The sequence below is a fragment of the Triticum dicoccoides genome, chromosome 3B (assembly GCF_002162155.2).
Source record: "Triticum dicoccoides isolate Atlit2015 ecotype Zavitan chromosome 3B, WEW_v2.0, whole genome shotgun sequence".
NCBI classification, from domain to species: Eukaryota; Viridiplantae; Streptophyta; class Magnoliopsida; order Poales; family Poaceae; genus Triticum; species Triticum dicoccoides.
Window position 1 is genome coordinate 154672954 of NC_041385.1, and position 22258 is coordinate 154695211.

The 22258-nt window shown below is 43.1% G+C and overlaps 1 protein-coding gene across 2 annotated transcripts; it reads right to left on the minus strand.

The window, feature by feature from the left end:
- Positions 1-143: 143 nt before the first annotated feature.
- Positions 144-13142, minus strand: LOC119275297 (F-box only protein 7-like). Of its 2 annotated transcripts, XM_037556118.1 has the most exons (3): positions 12855-13142; positions 2436-4017; positions 144-707 (listed from the first exon to the last, which is right to left on the minus strand). In XM_037556118.1, exon 2 carries the CDS (start codon positions 3697-3699, stop codon positions 2437-2439), a length of 1263 nt encoding a protein of 420 aa, XP_037412015.1. In that variant the 5' UTR covers positions 3700-4017; positions 12855-13142; the 3' UTR covers positions 144-707; position 2436. The 2 variants fall into 2 exon arrangements, with proteins under 2 accessions (XP_037412015.1, XP_037412013.1); XM_037556116.1 differs by lacking the exon at positions 12855-13142 and having other exon boundaries at positions 2436-4170.
- Between the last annotated feature and the right edge of the window lie 9116 nt (positions 13143-22258).

The following is a 22258-nucleotide window of genomic DNA, read 5'->3' on the forward strand; positions in this document are numbered from 1 at the left end:
CCCTCTGGCGCATTTGGAAACGCCGTAACGGTTGATAGTCCATCTCCAACAGAATCCCCAATCTATCTATTTTTCACCAATGACTATATCCATTATTCCGAAAAGATAGTTTTTCCTGCCAAAATACTTGCTGGAAGAATTGATTGAGTACAAGGCTTTCAAAAGCAGAAAAGCCATCATCAATTAGAGCAAAGAAGTTCCAACTATGTTGCAGACACTGGATTACTCATCTTGGAGGAATCGATACATGAGAATATAGCAAGAATCCTAAGGAAGGGAAAGATTTGCTTGACGGCAAAATTTTCTCCAACAAGTGCACCTATAATGAACAAGGTCAGGTACCGACCAAAGAACAGACAGTTCCACCACAAGGAGATAACAGCGTTAACTGGGACACCTATCCTGACCAAAGTTTCAATTCCATCAGCAATAAACCTTTGCCGAAACAGTGGACTAGTAGTGGTCAAACTGTCTGCATAAACTAAAGATATTCATCGGCATGGGTGGTACACCAAAAGGAAAGTTTCCTTACACTTGCCTCACGAACAGTTATTGATATCCCAAGTTCCTCTGAACCAACTAAAACAATAGACGTAGCAGAGGCCCTAATCTTGTTATTTGAACTGTTGTGATGACCAAGGGAGGCAGCTTCTCAAGATAAGTTTGTTTTCCAAGATGTGAACCTTCAGATGTGAATGCTCTGGTGCCTGTCTCAACAACCAGTAGGAATGACTCATCAGAAATTCAGAACAAGATCCATTATATTTCAAAGTAAAATGGTAGAAAGCTACGACTGAATATTTTCCCATTGACATGTCTTCTTAACTGGCCTGTAATATCTCCTGAACAAAGTGCATAATAAGTTCCAAACTTGCCTGGACACTCAAGCACTTTTAAGGCCCCTTAAGCAGAGACAACACATAGTGAGTATCAGCATCTAGGCATATATATGCAAAGCTAATAATTCTTTTGAATAACATGTTGGTTCATTTTAAAAAGTAGCAAGATGAAATTTCATAATTGCTGAACAGGACCTTGAAAACAGGCTGGTTTATTACTGGCAGGACCTTAAAATAGGCACGAGTCAGTTATGTGCCATTTAGGCAGCTAATTCCAAGTAGGGCCTCTATATTTGAAGGCCTTGATAAACAGTGTTCCATTCACCAGATATTTGCAAGAATAATTTGAAAAACAAAAAATAAAGCATCGGTTATGATGACTAGCTCCGACCATCGTGTTACAACTATTTAGTAGTACAATATTTTGCCAGCACAAAAGACATGATTATTACTTATTTACAATGAATAAATGATTATGTCTACAAAATTTAGAGTTGACTTTGAGCTAATGGTCCGAGACAATTGCTACTCTTGTTTTGGGGGTTCACGCAATATGATTATATTTCTACAGTGATCATCAGATTTGTATGGAGAATAGGAGATGGATGTACTACATGAATACATGATTGGATTTATTTACATTACTTCGTACCAGCTAGTTGATCATACATGTATTGAATACAACAACAACAAAGCGTTTTAGTCCCAGACAAGTAGGGGTAGGCAAGAGTTGAAACCCATAAGATCTCGAAACCTAGTCATGGTTCTGGCACGTGGACAAATTCATGACCTAACCTTACATGATAAGTAATACTCCTAAATAGATGACTCAACTTTTTACTAACTTTAGTACAAAATTAGTACAAAGTTGGGTCATCTATTTTGGAACGGAGGGAGTGCTAATCATCATAAACAGTGATGATAATAAATTGGAAAAGTGATATTGTAACGCCTAAAGAAAGTTCAGAATTTGTTTTAGGATCACTCGAAACAGTATGCTGGTACCTTAGGAAAGAGATAATAATTTGACATAAAGATTTAGGGACAGACGAATAAAACAATTCGGAGTAGGATATTAACAAAGCTAGTTCAGGCACTTTAATATTTATTCGTAGGCCTCCTTAATTGTTGATGTATCATGTACCGAACCATCCAAGAGCAACAAAAGGATTTCGATCTAGATTTAAGTATAAATATTTGGTTTGGCAGCCATAATAAGCATAAAAGGATAAGCATTTAAGCGCGTTTTAGCAACACTACAAGTTCCAAACTTTCTGTATTAATACACTTTAAGCAAGAGAGTACTTAGTTAAGTGTGTTCCTTGAAAACAACCATAGCAATCTTATCCTACTGAATGGATAGGTTTACATCCGAAACATCTATTTACAAGTAGAAATATTGAAAAAAATTGTAGCCATTACTTAATACTGATCATGCAGCCTAAGTGCATGGCTCCACAAGATGGAGGAGACATGATCACTTGTGCCGATTACAAAGGTCTAACTGGCCAACTACAGAACATGGATAGATACCCCAAAAAAAGTATAAAGCAGATAAAATAACATATATATTCTGCATTAGTAAGTTTCACTAACCTCAAGTAAGTGATGGTTGAATCCAAACCGAGGGTGGCCAGTTCAATCTTGAATCTGAACTAGGGGGCGATAACTCAATGAAACTGCTATCTTTCGTATTAAAGACAACAGCCTGCCTAAGACTAGATCTTTGACAGAAGATATAATCCAGCAAGTCATCCGTGTGGTAGATGCTGTTGGGAATCAACGTAGAAAAGTCTTTCACTGGAAGCATAAATGAGCTGTTGTAACCAATGAAAATTGCGAGATCTTGGATGTTATTTGTTTCAACGAGCTTTTGTTTAGCAAAATCAATCTTGTACACATAAAATTTGTCTGCAACCCGCTCTGTTATTCCATTCTCCTTATTATATTTATCATGCCTCCATATCTGGAAAAAATCTCCCCATGGGGCTTGAACAATATATCTACTATGCGCTTGATAGGATATGATCGGCTTCAAAATAACTTTCACTTCAGCGGAAGGTTCATTAAGATCAATAGAATCAACCTCACCCCTACCACGAACACCATAAAACAAACCATCATTGTTGTTATAAAGTATATCTTGATAAGCCCAACAATTTGGATTTGCATCAATCCAAGTCCATTTGGTGTCCCCAACCCTAGTATAAGAGAGTTGATCCTTTGGCAATTGTACTACGAGAACTGTGCAGTTTCCATGGGAGGGATCACAAGAAAGAGCGACCCTCGCATAGAGGTAGAAGCGGGCTTCTTCAAGTGTAAGATGGTACGGGTCCATTTCAGTGTCAAAATCCCGAGAGAACAGATCCATGTAAAGAACATCATATCCGTCTAGCACACCGTCTTCAGTGTACTGCAGTCTAACATTGTTCATGGTTTCAGGGGGAGGCATAGCTATCTGAGCTCTGGTTACAGGGTTGACTAGTATGAGATTTGACCGCTCATCGGCGGTGATGAGCCAGCCGTAGGAGGAGCCCATGACGTGGCGTGTGCGGAAGGCAGGCTCCGATAGAGTGACGTGGTAAAGCTTGTTGGTGGACATGTTATGCAGGGTGACCGTGTTAGCGTCACGGTCGCTGGACGAGTAAACAAGGCAGGGGCTCTGGTTCGGCGAGCACCGCTGGAGACGGCGGGCCTCCAGATAAATGAGGTGCCATGATCGACAGACCGCACCTGAGCTGAAGAGATCAGGGATCTCGAGAGTGCCAAAGATCTGGAGGAGCAGGTCAGCCTGAAGCTGGGACCAATCACAATCGGTGCTCGAATCTGGAGAATCATCCGAAACAGAAGCTTTCTCCATCGATTTGTGCAGGGGATGCTTGAAATCACAATTGTGTGTATATATGATCTACAGGACAAGGGTCTCTCCTTATCTCCTAAACTGACTGGAAGGTGGAATCGGACGACTGCAAAAGAACTTTCAGAAGGATACACATTACCAGAGAAATACTGTGTGCAGTAGTGCTGCACCTGAGCTCATAACCTCAGATCCTCTCAGGAAGCTAATCAGAAAAATCGACTCGACGAAGAGGAATGAATCAGGCGCCCGCCTCTAGCCGGGAGCGAAACCCTAGGGCTCCGGGAATTCGAACGCAGAAGGGTCGAGGCCTGTGATAACCTTACTTGATAAGGATCACAAATCGCAGGATAATTCACTCTGTAGGGGAATTCAATTACAGAGTGGGCTTGTCTTGAGGTGGAAGAAAGAGTTGGGAAAGGGGATAAAATGAGCGAGCTATCGATTACAACTTCGCTGCCGATCTGAAGAACGAGTCGTGTTATAAGTTTTTTTTTTTTTGAGGGAACAAGTCGTGCTATAAGTACGTAGTCCAACTAGAGAGGCCAACGGCCCACTAGCCCTATTCCTATTACAAGGCCCCAAAGCCCAACAGCCTCTATTCACTCGTGCCCCTTTACTCCCTTGCCTCGCCACCCATATGCTCTTGGTCGCTTACAGTGCCGCCCGCTGGAAATCCAGCATGCCCCCATGCTGGTGCCGCCGGATAGCGTTTCTTCAGGACTTCATAATCTTCCCACGTAGCTGCTGCTTCCGGAAGACCCGACCACTGGACCCGGATTTGCATGTGCGCGACGTTGCCTTTCTTCACCATCTTCCGTTTGAGGACTTGCACAGGAACCAAATTACCTGCAGACAGATCCACTTGAGTTGGGAGTTCAGAAAACACTGGAGTATGAGCAGGTTTGTGTTCCTTTAGCTGAGATACATGAAACACTGGGTGGATTTGTGCACCCTCAGGCAGCAATAACTTGTACGCTGCTGGTCCAATGCATTCCAAGACCTCAAATGGCCCATAGTACTTATATGCCAGCTTAGGACACGGCCTGTTGACCACAGAATGTTGAGCATATGGCTGGAGCTTCAGATACACATAGTCACCCACTGAAAATGATCTGTCCGATCTGCGTGCATCTGCATAGTGTTTTATTTTTGCTTGAGCTCTCATTAAGTTAGCTTTTAAGACTGCTGAGTGAGCCTGGTGTTCCCTGAGCCACTGTTCAACTTCAATGTTGTCAGATTGGAGCAGAGAAGAAAAGAATCCATAGCTAGGATTATACCCATACAAGGCCTTGAAAGGAGAGCACCCCAAGGAAGAATGGAAATTGGTATTGTACCAGAATTCAGCAAGAGGAAGCCAAGTCTGCCATTTGGTTGGAGTATCATGTACTGCACACCTCAAATACATTTCCAAGCACTGATTGATGTAGACTCGACTAAATGGCGAGTCGTTCGTCGGCCCGATCTTTCACGATACTAGCAGCAACAAGAAATTCCGGTCGAGCAAAGATGCAAGACCGTAAGAACGAAAACTTGCGTCAAGTAGATTGAATCGACTCCACGCACAGCAGCAACAAAATCCTCACGGATCAGCAACGAAGACGATATTTGGTGTCCCTCGACATGGAACGTTTTCTGTAACTTTATTGACTCACGATTTAAGAAAAACCAATCTGTGTTACATGGCCGAAGCCAGCCATATTTATAGGCGACCCTGAGCTCACAAACCGACCTGGACTCTATCCTAACGTGCAAAACACTCACGTGCAAAACAAAGAGAAGGAAAACTAGGACTCTCTCTCTCAACCATATAACTAGGACTTTCCTAATAAAATAATCCGGCAACGTTGTTAATCAGGCAGGATCACGCCTAACCAAAATAGATCACGCAGGATCTAAACAACCAAAACAAGACCGTACCATAGCGGTTTCTATTCGGATGAAACTTACTAACGAAAACTAAAAAAAAATTAGGCTACTTGAATTGGAATAGCACCGACCAATGTCCAACTTGGAGTACGAAAATTTGGCGTGACTTCTTCAGCTGGTGGTTCTGATGATGGTACTTTCATTGTAATTTGGCCAATGGTCAAACTATTTGATTTGATAACTTGATCTCTTTTTGCACCTCTGGTCACATCATCCCCTCCTCCTTGAAACAAAACCGTCCTCGGTTTTGCGGGAGATTTCATTGACTTCTTCAGTGAAGCAGTTGTGTCCACCATGATTTCTCCCATAAACATAGAACGCAGAACATGTCGTCTTCCGGCTTTCCAAAAAGAGTATGTATTGGACCGTCCCTCATGTGTGGCATGACGGTCATATTGCCACGGTCTCCCCAACAATAAATGACATGCATCCATCGGCAATACATCACAAATCACTGTATCAGTATAGTCACCAACCGAAAAATTGAGACGCACCTTGTGAGTAACTTTCAGTTTCCCCGACTGATATAACCATTCGACGCAGTGGGATTGTGGGTGCTTCCAGGTAGGCAAAGCTAAAGCATCCACCAAGTCCTTGCTAACCGCGTTGGTGTAGCTTCCTCCATCTATGATCAACTTACAATTAGTGTTGTCGATTTTGCATTGAGTTTGAAAAATATTCCATCGCTGCCCCTTATCCTCAATGCGATCTTCTTGCACCCGTTGCACCATCAAAGACGGATATGATTCAGCAGCTTCGAAACTCGCAACCACATTTTCAACATCTTCAGATTTTTCACCAGAAGTGTCAGAAACTGCCTCTTCATCACTAGCGGATGCATAGCCATCTCTCGTGAGCAACATTCTTTTCTCATTAGGACATTCACGCTTCATATGTCCCCTTTCTCCACACTTGAAACACTCTATGTCACTAGTGCGTCCGGTCGACTGTGCACTAGAATCAACCATCGACAGTCCTGATTTTGAAGCATCCTTTTGCACGGAACCATGAGAGCGATTTGATGATGTTGCCCTGGAGCTAGGACCGACATCCTCACTCTTATACTGCGAGCGTCGCCATGTGTTCAAAGTGGTACTGGGAACAATGTTGACTTGGCGTCGCTTAATCTGTTGTTCCGCACGCACAGCTTGGTGCACAAGATCTTGTATGTTGTAGTAGACCACCATCTCAACACGATCCTGCACCTCGATATTTAGCCCGTTAAAGAAACGAGCCATAGTCGCCTCCGGATCCTCCGTTGTCCCTGTACGTATCATAAGCAATTCCATCTCCTTGTAATATTCATCAACACTCATATTACCTTGAGAGAGCCGCTGCAACTTGTTGTACATGTCTCTTTTATAGTGCTCAGGAACAAAACGTCGCCTCATGAATTCTTTCATACCTCGCCAAGTCGTCGGCCGATGTCTTGAACGACAAATTTGATTCCACCAAATTAGCGCGTATCCGGTGAATTCAATTCCAGCAAGTTGAACTTTCTTCTCCTCGCTATAATGATGGGCATCAAAAATTTGATCAACACGCATCTCCCACTCCAAATAGCCTTCTGGTTTGCACTTGCCGGAGAACGAAGGGATTGAAATTTTTATGCGCCCAATTCCATCATCCAAAGGCACACGCACAGCTTGACCAACTCGGTCATGCACTCCACCACGAATGGATGTTTCGGGACGAGGCTCATAGTGTCGTGGTCGTGGCGCGTACCCCGCGTGGTCAATGCCATCACCGAAACCATCATCTCCAGCATGAGGGTGTGCCGCCAGACGGCGATCATGCACGCCAGCATATCCGTCGTGAGCTGGTGGTGCATAATACAGTGGAGCAGCCGGAGCAGTCTGTGGTGGTGCAGAAGTCGCTGCCGGCATATTGATGATGTCTGCCAAACCATCGAACCGAGTGATCAGGACATCTATCCTTTTGCCGAGCGCGTCATGACATTGCTTGAAGTAGTTGCATGTGTGGTCAAAACCATCCCGAATATTTTGAGGAATATCATCCGCATACACTGGACGCACTATTTCCTCAGAATCAGCAGCAACCTCGTCACCCTTGTCGGCCGAGGTTGACATCTTAATCAACACAGTACCGTGAACAACCTTAGCTCTGAATACCACTTGATGTAGACTCGACTAGATGGCGAGTCGTTCGTCGGCCCGATCTTTCACGATACTAGCAGCAACAAGAAATTCCGGTCGAGCAAAGATGCAAGACCGTAAGAACGAAAACTTGCGTCAAGTAGATTGAATCGACTCCACGCACAGCAGCAACAAAATCCTCACGGATCAGCAACGAAGACGATATTTGGTGTCCCTCGACATGGAACGTTTTCTGTAACTTTATTGACTCACGATTTAAGAAAAACCAATCTGCGTTACATGGCCGAAGCCAGCCATATTTATAGGCGACCCTGAGCTCACAAACCGACCTGGACTCTATCCTAACGTGCAAAACACTCACGTGCAAAACAAAGAGAAGGAAAACTAGGACTCTCTCTCTCAACCATATAACTAGGACTTTCCTAATAAAATAATCCGGCAACGTTGTTAATCAGGCAGGATCATGCCTAACCAAAATAGATCACGCAGGATCTAAACAACCAAAACAAGACCGTACCATAGCGGTTTCTATTCGGATGAAACTTACTAACGAAAACTAAAAAAAATTAGGCTACTTGAATTGGAATAGCACCGACCAATGTCCAACTTGGAGTACGAAAATTTGGCGTGACTTCTTCAGCTGGTGGTTCTGATGATGGTACTTTCATTGTAATTTGGCCAATGGTCAAACTATTTGATTTGATAACTTGATCTCTTTTTGCACCACTGGTCACATCACTGATTGACTCTCTCACTCTGACCATCAGTTTGTGGGTGGTATGCAGTAGACATGTGCAACTTGGTGTCCCATAGTTTGAACAGATCCCTCCAAAAGTTGCTTGTGAAAACCTTGTCTCTGTCAGATACTATAGTAAGTGGAGGTCCATGCAATTTAACCACTGCCTCCAAAAATGCTTTGGCCACAACAGGAGCAGAAAAGGGATGTTTAAGAGGAATGAAATGGGCATATTTAGTATGTCTATCAACCACCACCAATATGACATTGTACCCAGCAGATTTAGGGAGTCCTTCGATGAAATCCATAGTCACTTGCTGCCAAGGGCCCTCAGGAACAGGCAAAGGATTCAGAAGGCCAGGGTACTTGCAATGTTCATGTTTTGCTTTCTGACAAATGTCACATTGTTGCACATATTCAGTCACATCATTCTTCAATCCTGACCAAGCAAACAGTTTGTCAACTCTCTGGTAAGTAGCAAGTATCCCCGAATGGCCTCCCATTGCACTATCATGAAATGCAGATATTAATTTGGTTTTTAGAGCTAAATTTGCTCCAATCCAAATTCTATCTTGAAATTTGATTATCCCTTGCTGCAAGGAAAATCCTTCTGCATTCTCAGTAGAAACTGCTAGCTGTTGTATTAATTGTTGTGCTTTAGGGTCCACTTCATAAGAATTCACCACCTCTTGCATCCACACCGGTTGACTCTGAGAAGTTGCAGACACCGCAAGCAGATGTCCTACTCTTGATAATGCATTAGCCACAGTGTTTTCAGTCCCCTTTTTATACTGAAACTGAAACTGAAGTCCCACCAGTTTAGTCATGGCTTTTCGTTGAAGATTAAATGTGAGAATTTGATCCCCTAACTGACACAAACTCTGATGATCGGTTTTGATAATAAAAGGTCATCTTTGCAAGTAAGCTCTCCATTTCTCCACTGCCATCATGATAGCTAAAAACTCTTTCTCATATATGGACAGTTGCTGATTCTTAATGCCCAGTGCTTTACTGTAGAATGCTACAGGATGTCCTTGTTACAAAAGAACAGCTCCAATACCCGTTGAGCATGCATCTGTTTCAATGGTGAACTGCTTATCAAAGTCGGGTAACAACAGCACAGGAGTAGTGGACATAGCAACTTTCAGATTATCAAAAGCCTGTTGAGCCGCCTCGGACCATGCAAAATTATTTTTCTGCAGTAGCTGTGTCAGAGGTTTTGCAATAATACCATAATGCTGCACAAACTTCCTGTAATACCCGGTGAGACCCAGAAATCCTCGGAGTTCTGTGACATTTTGAGGAACAGGCCACTCCAACATCACTTTAGTTTTCTCAGGATCTGTAGCCACCCCTTTATCTGAGATAATATGACCCAAATACTCTAATTGTTGTTGAGCAAAAGAGCATTTGCTCATCTTAGCATAAAACTGGTTTTCTCTCAAAATTTGCAGCACTTCTCTCAGGTGAGCTATATGGTCCACTAGAGACTGGCTGAACACCAAGATGTCATCCATGAAGGATATGACATACTTTTTGTTCCCTTTGGACAAGTACAAATTCATGTTACCCTGGAAAGTACCCGGAGCTGTAGCAAGTCCAAACGCCATGACCTTGAACTGATAATGACCATTATGGGTTCGAAAAGCTGTTTTATGTTCATCTTCAGGTACCATTCTGATCTAGTGGTAACCTGCTCTTAGATCCAACTTTGTAAACCACTTAGTGCCTGCCAACTCATCTAATAGTTCATCCACCACAGGCATAGGAAACCTACTCTTCACCGTGATGGAGTTAAGTTTCCTGTAATCCACACAGAATCTCCATGTGCCATCTTTCTTTTTTACCAGTAACACGGGAGAGGCAAAAGGACTGACACTAGGGGTTATCAACCCCGCTTCTAGCATCTCAGCCACTTGTTTTTCAATTTCATCCTTTTGAAGAGGAGAGTATCTGTAAGGTCTTACATTCACTGGAAGAGCCCCAGGTACCAGGTGTATGGCATGATCTAGGGGTCTTGAAGGGGGTAATGTTTTAGGATCTTGGAACACATCCACAAATTCTTGTATCACTACTTGCACCTCATTCGGAATTTCATTTGGTGTTTTTGACATCACAGGAGTGATCAAAGTAGTTGCCCAAATGTCATTACCAGTGTGCCATCTCATGGCTTGCTCAACTGATACTTCTTGTAACACCGGGTTGGCTGGAGGTAACAAGCCTTGCAAGGTTATGAGCTGGTCTTGAAATTGGAACCTCACCCATTTTTCTTTCCACTGACAAGTCATTTCACCCCATTGCTCTAGCCAATCCATCCCCAGGATCATATCATATCCTCCTAGGTCTAGTACTTTCATTGGGTAGCTAAAAGTGTGGCCCTGAACCCACCAGTGCAGCTCAGGCACCACTGATTTGCACTGTAGCATTCCCCCATTTGCCACCTTCACCTGCAGTGGTGTTTTCAACTCTTGGTGTGTGAGCTGCGCTCGGGCTAACATCTCAATATCTATAAAGCTGTGAGTGCTGCCCGAATCCAACAGAATTAGCACAACTTGATTCCCAATTAAGGCTCGCAACCTGATTGTCCTTGGATGATCTGCCCCTGAAATGGCATTTACCGATAGCTGCATCTCTTGTAAGGCTGCTTCCTGTTCCTCAACTGCATCAAGCACTTCATCAGATAGAATAGTAGGGCCTTCACATTGCAATGCTTGCACAGTTGCCTGAACCGGGTGCTTAGCACACACGTGAGTTGGTGTGTATTTTTCTCCACAACTATAACAAAGACCATTAGCCCTTCGAAACTCTTTCAGCTGTCTAGCTTTCCATAGATCTCCTGCAGCCACTGGTTGAGCCTTGTAATCAGTTTTTGAACCCATTGCTTTGTGGTTTGTCCATTTAACATGTTTGCTTCTAGCCAAGACCTCTTCCTGAATACCAGCATACATCGCAGCTTCGCTGACTGTCGCTGGTATTTGCATCTCCACCGCAGCTCTCAACTCCTCTCTCAAACCCAACACAAACCTAGTTACCAGGAATGTGTCGCTAACTGTGTTTTCATACAACAGCAATTGGTAAGTTAGGCCCTGTTCGGCACTTCACCAGCTCCGCAGAATACAAGGAGCTGCAGAGTACCTCTTTGCCCACTCCACGATTTTCAACTGCGGCTCCGGCCGCTCCGGAAGCGGAGTCGTGGAGTGGAGAGCCTCCGAACAGGGCTTTAATTGCGTAAACTCTCTTTTGTACTCTGCCACTGACCCTGACTGTTTTAGCATCATCAACTCTTTCATTTTGTGTCTGTGCACGTTGACATCAAACTCTGACATCACAGCAGAGCGAAACTCATGCCAATTAGGCCACTGATGAGTCAGTTTATACGCATGAAACCAATTGGCCGCATCGCCACACATGTGCAATGTAGCAGAAGTAACTCTAAAGAATTCAGGAATCTCGTACAAGGAAAAATAAGCTTCACATCCGTCGAGCCATATGCGTACATCACTACCATCAAAACGGGGAAATCCATTTTGGGCATCCAAGGTCGACGTGGATGTTGCTCTTCACAAGAGGCTACAAATGCTACTTTTTGCTTCTCCAAATTTGACTGCTGACGCTGTTGCTCCGTAGGTGCAGGAGGGTTAAGTGGATGTGTTTTGTTCAGGGAATTTACGATAGGAGGAGTACCCATTATGCTGTCGTTGGCTGAGGGTGATGATTCGGACGGCGAATGCTTGGACATCTGATCCTTCGCGGCCGCCACTTGTTCCTGTCGCACCTCGCCAATTGACTTCATTGTCAGGTTCATGTTACTCTGAATCACATCGATGCGTTCCACCTGAGTGTTGAACTTCTGATCCAACTCATCGATCCTGGCGAAGAGCTCATCTATCCGGTTGATTTTGTCCCCCAAACCTGCCAGGACTTCCAGCTTCTTCATCACTCGCGACTCGAACGCCTCCATGGAGCCGAGCATGAACTCCGTCTGCGCGCTTGCCTTGGGGGGGCCGTAGTGACCGAGGTCTACCGCCGCCTAGATCGGCGAGTACTGGAGCGCTGCTTCTCCGCCTCCGCCCGCGCTCTATCCTCTGCAACCGATCTCCCACGCCTCCCGAACAACGCCAGTCTTGCCGCACCTCGGAATTTTACACCCAGTGAACGGACCCTGGGAAACCTTGTGCTGACCCAATCCGCCGTCGAATGCACCCTGCCGCCACTCAGAAGCGCCGCCTGCGTCGCACACGATAAGCGACCGCTCACCGCCGCCGCGAGCTCCGCCTCCGCGTCGGAATTTTACAGGAGAACCCAACCTCCGCGCAGTCGAGCCCGATTCGCCGCCCCGCCACCAATCGCCCGAATCTGATACCAATTGTGATAACCTTACTTGATAAGGATCACAAATCGCAGGATAATTCACTCTGTAGGGGAATTCAATTACAGAGTGGGCTTGTCTTGAGGTGGAAGAAAGAGTTGGGAAAGGGGATAGAATGAGCGAGCTATCGATTACAACTTCGCTGCCGATCTGGAGAACGAGTCGTGCTATAAGTACGTACTCCAACTAGAGAGGCCAACGGCCCACTAGCCCTATTCCTATTACAAGGCCCCAAAGCCCAACAGCCTCTATTCACTCGTGCCCCTTTACTCCCTTGCCTCGCCACCCATATGCTCTTGGTCGCTTACAAGGCCGAACAGAGTAGCAGGAATTAATATGCGGAGCCGGGCGGGAGCTAAACCCTACTAGGCTGGGGATTCGAGGGAGGGAGCGGAGAGGGGTTGTGTGGGTGCGTACGCCACGGCGAGGTCGAGCTCGTGAGGGCTGGTGAAGTTGCCTACGTAGGAGTAGCTGGCGCTGGTGGGCTTGTGCGCCGTCACGACTTAGCTCCACGTGCTCATCTCCGCCGCCCGGCGGGGGAGGAGCAGGTGGGTTCTGGGCTCTGAGCGGTGGAGGTAGGAGAGGGGCGATGCGCTGTGCCTCCCTTCGTGTTTTTTTTCGGAAATATTGATCGCTCAACTACCTTTCGTTTTCGCGGTGGATGGGCGTGAAATTGAGTGGGCCTCACTTCAGCCCGCCCGCGCTACGTGCAACATGGATTTGGCCTGGGCCACATGTTCTATATGAGCCTATGGGAAAACGGTTCTGTCCGGCCAACCGGAGACGCCTTGCGCGGGCGCAAATCTATTTGACGCGCTTTCCGTCAAACTGCCGGCGCTTCGCACGGACGAGCGACCGAACAGCGATGCCCTGGCCGGCCACGTACAACCGCATCCGGTCTATGGAGAAGCTTCCCTGAACCGGTTTTCTTGTTATACCGGTTTTCATTTTATCGTTTAAATCTTTTTTTCATTTCTTTATTTCATTTCTTTTCTGTTCCTTTTTCTTTTTCAGGTTTCTTTTTCTTTTTTTAAAAGAAATTCCTGTACTCAAAACATCTTTGGAAAATTCAGAAAATGCTTGTACATTCAATTTTTCTTCATAAATTCAAAAAATGTCTCCTGTATTTTGGGATTTTAAAATATTGTTCATATATTTCTAAAAATGTTTGCAATCTTTTTGTTCAAATTTTTCGCAACTTCTCAAAAAAAGTTCTGAATTTCAAAACTTGCTCTAAAATTGCAAAAAATGTTCGTGGTTGCAAATTTTCTTCCTGTTTTTTTTAAATAATGGAATGTTGTTGTTTCATTTTTTCAAAGAATGTTCAGAATTTCGAAAAATGTTTCTGTTTCCAAAAATTGTTCTAACATTTCAAAGACAATTGTGGATTCAAAGTTTGTTCCTGTTTTAAAAAAATGTTCATAATTATTTGGTTTAGAATTTTCACAACTTTTCAGAAAACGTTTGGAATTTCCAAGAAGTTCGCAAATTTCAAAAAATGTTCATGTTTCCTCTTTTTAATGAGTTTAAAAAATTGCTGACAAATTTCAAAAAATGTTCATGCTTTGAAATATTGTTTGGGGGTTTAAAAACATGCTTGTGTTTCCAACTTTTGTTCTGGATTTTCAGAAAATTGTTCATGATTTTGGAAAATATTTCATTTTTCTAAAATTTGTTCACAATTTTGAAAGTATTTGAATTTTGCAAAACTTTTAGTTTTCTTTTAGAAGAATGCGTTTGAATTTTTCAAAAATATTCGGATCTTTGTTAGGCGGTTTGTTCCTAATGATTTTCGTTGTTTTAAACCAGTAAAGCACACTAGTTCATTCAGTAGTAGTGCATACTCTATAGGACGAGTTGCTGGGTTCGATCCTCCATTCGCGCACCTTTCTTCAAGAGCTCCTATTGGGCGCCACAGGCGCCAGAAGCTGTCCCTAGCGCCTACTACACTGTCGAGTTGGGCCGGCCCAACTACCGTGTACAACATTTAAAATCATAGCGTGCGTTCAAAAAATAGCAAATATAAATGCTTTGGACATGTTTCGAACTCATGCAGTGTCAGTAGCCACTAGAACTACTTGCCACTAGTGTTAGGTAACAGCGCCAAATGCATAATAACAAAGGTGCCTCGCTATTTTATTGCACAAAACAATACCAATTAATATTTTCTGAATTATTTGACGTAAAAAATCATGAATTTGAAAAGGTTCATAGATTTTGAACAAAGTTCATCAATTTGCAAGAAAAAGTTCACAAACTTGAAAAAACTTTCATCATTTTTCTAACAAAAAGTTCATCAAATTTGAAAAAGTTCATCAAATTTGAAAAAAGTTTCATCGAAATTGAAAAAAGTTCATCAGTTTTCAAACAAAAGTTAATCGGTTTTCAAGAAAAGTTCACAAACTTGAAAAAAGTTCATCAATTTTCAAACAAAAGTTTATCGGTTTCAAAAAAGTTTATCAAATTTGAAAAAGGTTCACCGAAATTGAAAAAGTTCACAGATTTTCAAAAACAAAATCACCAATTTTCTAGAGAAGTTCACAAACATAAAAAAAATTCATCAAATTTGAAAAAAGTTCATTGAATTGAAAAAGTTCATCGATTTTTTAAAAAGTTCATTGAATTTGAAAAACAAGTTCATCAATTTTTTAGAAAAGTTCACAAAAATTGAAAACAGGCCATGCATTTTTTTAAACGTCCGTATTTTGAAGAAAAATTCACCAACTTACAATCACGCATTTAAAACAGAAAGAAGAAAAAACAAAAAAAGAAAAAAGAAAAAAGGAAAAAAACAAAAACGGAAAAGGGAAGAGAAAGAATAAGAAAGGTAGAAAGTTCATTACAAACAGAACCCGGACGGGAGGTGTGGTGGTTGCACATGTAATTTGCTCGGGGAGGTCGCGGGTTGTTTCTTTTTTATAAACACAGAAAAAAAGCTAGATGGGCCGGCCCAGCTGACGCGCCTGCAGGCGCCGGTTTGCAGAAACAACAGTAACCGGCGCCTGCAGCGCCAAATAGGAAATGCCCCTTTCTTTACTAGCTACGGGTACCTGGTCGCAGCCTATCGCTGATTTTCATGGGCCGGCCCAGTCGTATACCCCTGTGCGGGCGGGCGACATCCTGCCGCATAGAGCGGCGGGTAGGACCTTCCTTGCGCGGGGAGCTCCTATTGGGCGCCCACCCGTTCGAGAAGTGGCGCCTATCAACGGCCCGCAGTGGGCCGCTGCCCATTTAAAATCGCTGTATCGCTACCCCCGGATTCGTTGTGGCTCGCTCGGTGAAAAAATCGTTCCCCCCATTGACTCGCATCGCTAGCATCTTTTCCGGCTATGCTGCTAGTTCAGGAAAAAGACCAGCCTCCGGTTTTGTACGATTTTTAATATGTTCGTGAAATAAAAAAAAGTTCATATATTTGTTAAAAATGTTCATCGGTTAAAAAAGTTCATGAAATTGGGGAAAACGTACACAAATAAAAAAATAACGCATTACGAAAAAAGTTCATCGATTTTCGAAAAAATATCATCAAATTTGATCAGTTTTGAAAATAGTTCATCGGATTTGGAAACAAGTTCATCAGATTTTGAAAAAATTTTGTTAGATTTGAAAAAAGTTCATCAAGCTAAAAAGAGTTCATCAGATTAAAAAGATTCATTTATTTTTTTTAAAGGTTCACAAAAATGTTAAAAAAGATCATTGATTTTGAGAAAAAGTTAATCAAACTGAAAAAAAAAGTTCATTGAAATTGAAAAAATCATCAATTTTGAAAAAAAAACATTGATTTGAATTTTTTTGATGAATTTAAGAAAAGAAAGGTAAAAAATATAAAAAAACGTAGGGGTGGGGGCATTTCCTATACATAGAAATGTAAGACAAGAAGTTTGTATTCACAAGCGTTGAGGTTTTGCTAAGAAAAAAAAGACAAGCGTTGAGGTGGCGTAGTGGTTTGCGTGGTTCACTCGGAAGAAAGAGATCATGGATTCTATCCCTGTCGATTGCACTACCCGCGCACCTTCTTTATTTTGAAACAAAAAAATGGCAAGATGGGCCGAAGGACAATTAGAAGCGCCTTCAGGCGTCCGTTTGCTGAAGCGCCAAATAGGATATCGCCCTTGCGCGAGACGTTGCATCTGTCTCAATTCAAATCTTCTTTTTTTTTGAAGGGAAAGCCTATCGGTGTTTTATTTCACAGTCAAAAGAGTTACATCATTTATTACATAAGGAAGAATGAAATTGGGTGGATCTCCATCCCAATCAAAAGCCGACTGAGTATCATAAGAGTGCTTCGCCAGATGGTGAGCAACTCGATTGGCTTCCCTAGGACAGTGGGAGAAAGGAACTCCATCAATCATCTTGGCTCTCGCAAAGCAGTCAACTAAAGTCGCAGAATAAGGACCATAGATCTCCAGCTCACCATTGCATGCCTGAATGAGCTCCAATGAATCGGACTTACATGTGATATGTGTGCAGCCCAACTTCTCAACTAATTCTAGCCCTTTTAGCAGTGCAAGGGCCTCCGCTGAGGCAATATCAAAGGCCGTATGAAAAGGACTTGCAGCTCCTGCCACAGCCTCACCTGCACTATTACGTATGACAACCCCAACTGCACCCGAACCATCTTGACGGAAAGCAGCATCTGTATTTAATTTATAACATCCTCAGCTTGGCTTTTCCCACGTTATTTCATGTGGTTTACTGAAATGGGAAACAACTCCAAAATTTGATGTTAGAGCCTGAATCGCAAAGGCTGTCCGGGGGGGGGGGGGATCCGCTACAGTTTCGCCCTTCGCTGCTTCCCTCCTTTGCCACCATACATACCAACACGCAACGGCTACTGACTCCTGCAATCCTAACATACCTAGGACCGGCGACTTCCTGTTTGGGTTGCAAATAATATGCTCAAGTACTACTGATCCTGACATGTCTGCAATCAGTGCATCATCAATGATATCCAGGAGGCCGAGCGCAGACCAAACCTTCCGTGCACGAGTGCATGTAAATAACAAGTGCCGAATATTCTCCGGACCTGACCGACAAATAGGGCATTGTGGTGAGACGGGTATGTGTCGCGAAGCAAGAATCGCCATGCCTGGAACTGTATCATGCAGAGCCTTCCATAGAAACACCTTAATCTTACTTGGAATTTTTAGCTTCCATAAAATGTCCCACACCGGGTTCGGTTCAGCAGAGCCTTGCCCATCTTTTTTTCTAGTTCGTGCGCCGAACTGATGATCCCATTCAATGTGATAGGCAGAACGGACAAAGAACAAAAAGCTTTTTGTCTTATGCCATGCCACAAAATCTTCCTGTAGGTGTGGACTCAACAGGATTGCAAGAGTATTGTTCGCATCAATGGGTAAGAAAATATCTCTGATAAGTTGTTCGTCCCATCTAACATTATGTTGATCAATCAACTCATCAACAGTACGCAAAATACAGTTTCCCCTCCTGGTAAAAACTTTCCTGGAATGACTATTTGGGATCCAATGGTCCTCCCAAATGTTAATTTTTTTCTCCTGAGCCAACTCTCCAAATGTGTCCACGCTTAAAAGTTTGTAGTCCTGCAAAAATTCTCTGCCAGGTGTAAGAAGAGCCTTTTTTTGGACCCGCATTCAGTAATTTCCCATCAGGATAATATTTCGCTCTCAAAACTTGAGCACAAAGTGAGTCAGGATTATTTAGCAATCTCCATGTCTGTTTTGAGAGCATAGCCATGTTAAACCAAAATAGATCTCGAAATCCCATGCCACCCAACTTTTTTGGAACACACATTCGCCACCAAGAGAACCAATGCATCTTCTTTTGATCCTCAGAATCTCCCCACCAAAAGGCAGACATAGCATCATTCATCGCTTTGCATAATTTTTTGGGGATCTTAAAATCAGCCATGGCAAACACTGGAAAGGACTGAATTACTGCCTTCAAGAGATTTTCTTTCGCCCCTGTGGAAAGTAGCTTCTCCTTCCATCCCTTCAATCTTTCGATGATCCTTGCAAGCAAATAAACAAAACTATCACTTTTATCCAGACCCACCATAGAGGGTAGGCCCGGGTACTTTTCAGAAATTGCTTCAGTGTGGATATTAAGTTCAGTACACATCTGGGCTTTTATTTCCACATCAACATTTGGACTGAAAAAATACTACATTTGGCTTCACTAATAAGCTGGCCTGAATTAGCACAATAAGCATCAAGCACTGATCTCAATAAGGTTGCATTAATCATATCTGCCTTCATGAGTATACGGGAATCATCAGCGAATAATAAATGAGATACTGATGGTGCATTTCTGCACACCCGAACACCCTCTATGGCACGAACCTCCTCTTGTTGAGCTAGAGCACTTGAAAGCCCTTCTGCACATAAGAGAAACAAATAAGGTGATAACGGGTCCCCCTGACAGAGGCCCCTGGTTGGCACAAATATATCGGTCTCTTGATCATTAAATCTGACTCTGTATTTAACTGAACTGACACATGCCATCAACAAGTCAATAAAATCACCATGAAAGCCGAGCCTACTCAACATTCTTTCCAAAAAGATCCATTCAACCCGATCATATGCCTTGTGCATATCAAGCTTTACTGCACAATATCCTATCTTGCCCTTCTTCTTGTTTTTTATAGTATGCATACTTTCATAGGCAATGAGAATGTTGTCAGAGATTGATCTCCCAGGTACAAAAGCACTCTGGACAGGAGATATTACTTCATCCAAAATAGCCTTTAAACGAAAAGCTATCATTTTAGAGATGATTTTATACAAGACATTGCATAAACTGACAGGCCTATACTGTGATATATTTTCTGGGGAATCCACTTTAGGTATTAGAACTATCACAGTATCATTCCAACCATCAGGAACAACTTTATTATTTATTGCGCTCAAGACTTCACTTGTAAGTTAATCTCCAAAAACGTGCCAACACTAAGAACACGGCATGCAATCCATCCGTACCTGGTGCTTTTGTGTCACCTATAGAGAATAAAGCCTTTTTCACCTCCTCCGCAGAGTATGGTTTCAGAAGCTCATTGTTCATGTTTTCTGTAACACGAGGCACGACATGATTTATGAAAACCGGGTCCGGTTCCTCAATCTCTGTAGATAATAGACCAGCAAAATAATGTGAAATTAGAGGATTCAAATACGCCGTAGCTTCTTGCCAAACACCCTCGGCATTCCTTAGTTTTTTAATACGGTTTCTCAAACGTCTTGCTGAGGCTAAGTTCTGGAAGTACGCCGTGTTACGGTCTCCAAACTGCAGCCAATTCAGCCTGCTTCGTTGAGCCCAATACATTTCTTCCATCTCTAGTAATTTTTCTATCTCCATTGCTAGTTCCTTCTGCCTCGCTACATTTTCACTGGACAGTTCTCGCCTCGAGACCTCCTCCATCTCCTTTTTTACACTGCGAAGTTTATTCTTTGTACCTTTAAGGACTGATCTGTCCCAAACATGCAGGTCCTTGTGGATAGCCCAGCGAAACATTCCCAGCTGGAGCATGAGACCGATCCCATGCTTGCTGCACAACTTCCAAAAATCTTTTCTCCTTCAGCCATCTTGATTCAAACCTGAGCAGGGCCGGCCCATTATGCTCGTGCACCGGCTCTTCATCCAGAGACATCAGAATAGGCCTATGATCAGACTTGCTATAATTCATATGATGTACAGTAGCATTCACAAATTTCCTTTGCCACCCATCCTTTGCAAGTGCTCTATCCAATCTTTCTTGGATCATGCCTCGTTGCCAAGTGAATTTATCTCCCACATATCCACAGTCAACAAGATGACAGTCATCAAGAGCATCGCGGAATGCCTTCATATATCTGTCTGGACGAGGTCTCCCCCCCTCTTTTTCAAAAGAATATGCAATATCGTTCAGATCTCCCATGATCAACCAAGGCATATCACTAATGCCAGCTAGATCACGCATCCTCTGCCAGGTGAGATGCTTATCTTCCCAATGTGGTTCACCGTACATACCAGTGAACCTCCACATATTATCCGGATCGTTTCCAACATATACATCAATGAAATTGTTTGTCTTGAACTTCAGAGAGACAGCCGCTTCCTCCTTCCAGTATAGAACCAACCCGCCACTTTTACCATCACTACGGACCACCTCCTTATGATCCATATTCATTCTCCTCCTCAGACACTCTGCCGGAAATTCATCTAAATGTGTTTCCGATAGAAAAACTATGTCAGGGCTCCTGCTCGTGTGAACTTCAAGGAGGGCCCTGACCGCCGCGCCTTGCTGCAAGCCACAACAATTCCAACTGAGTATTTTCATTGCATCCGGACAGCCTCCCTCACCTCGGAGACCGCCACCAATATAATATAATCCTTCTAAAACTCACACGATACTCCTCCGACAAAGTCGATTGAGCAGACAAACTGGATAAAAACCCTACCGCAATCGAAACACTACGGAGGGACAGTAAACCGATCACAACACCTTGCAAGGCAAAAGAGATGTGCCCAGACAGAAAACCAGCTTCGCGAGACGCGCACTGGGACATGAACTATGCAGGCTTCCGATCCTCTGAAAAGGCCAGCAAACCGCAGAACCAAGAACCACACTACCTCTTCTCTTCTCCTTCTCTCATCAGGATCAGATCAGGACATCACGCTAGTGGCCAAGAGGGGCCCATGACCCCTGCAGTAGTAAACAACAGACAGGCGGCGGCACCCGCCGCCGGCGGCCGTGGGCTAAACCTAGATCGCCTTCATGTGGAGGCAGAAATAAAAGCACGTAATTAACACACAATAGCATTGACTCAATTCAAAGCTTCTTATTGTGCGATGTCGCCCGAAAACCAACTAGGTCTTTTTACCAAGTAACGTCGCTTCAGTGATTTGTTGCAACCGTTCCATTTGTATTGTATGTCCGACAAATGGCGCCCCAAAAGGTATAGATCTTAGCCCTGCACCCTTCCTGCCTCCTCTTTGCTTCCGCAATGCGATTCGCTTGGGTATGGTTGTGACGCCCGGATAATCAAGCTACAGTAACCTCTGCTAATGACACCACATCACCTCCGTTACTGTCGCTAATCTCGCGTTAGTTCGAAAACGATTCAAATTCAAATTTGAGATTTAGGCGAACAACAAAAGTTTTCAAACATTAAAACTAAAATGTCCAAAATGTGTCAAATAAATCATGGGTAATACTAGTGGAGAAACCACAAATTTTATAAAATGTTTAAAGGCTCTAAACTAATTAAAATAGCAGCTATAACAATTAATTAAATGCCTTTTAAAAATAATAATAATACAAACTATTTTAATTAGGTGTCAAACTTTTGGGGCAGTAGAATAAATTATAACATTAAATTAGGAGTTGTATTTATATTTTATAAAACAGAAATTAAAAGAAAATAGATAAAGAAAAGAAAACAGAAAACAAAGCTAAAAAAA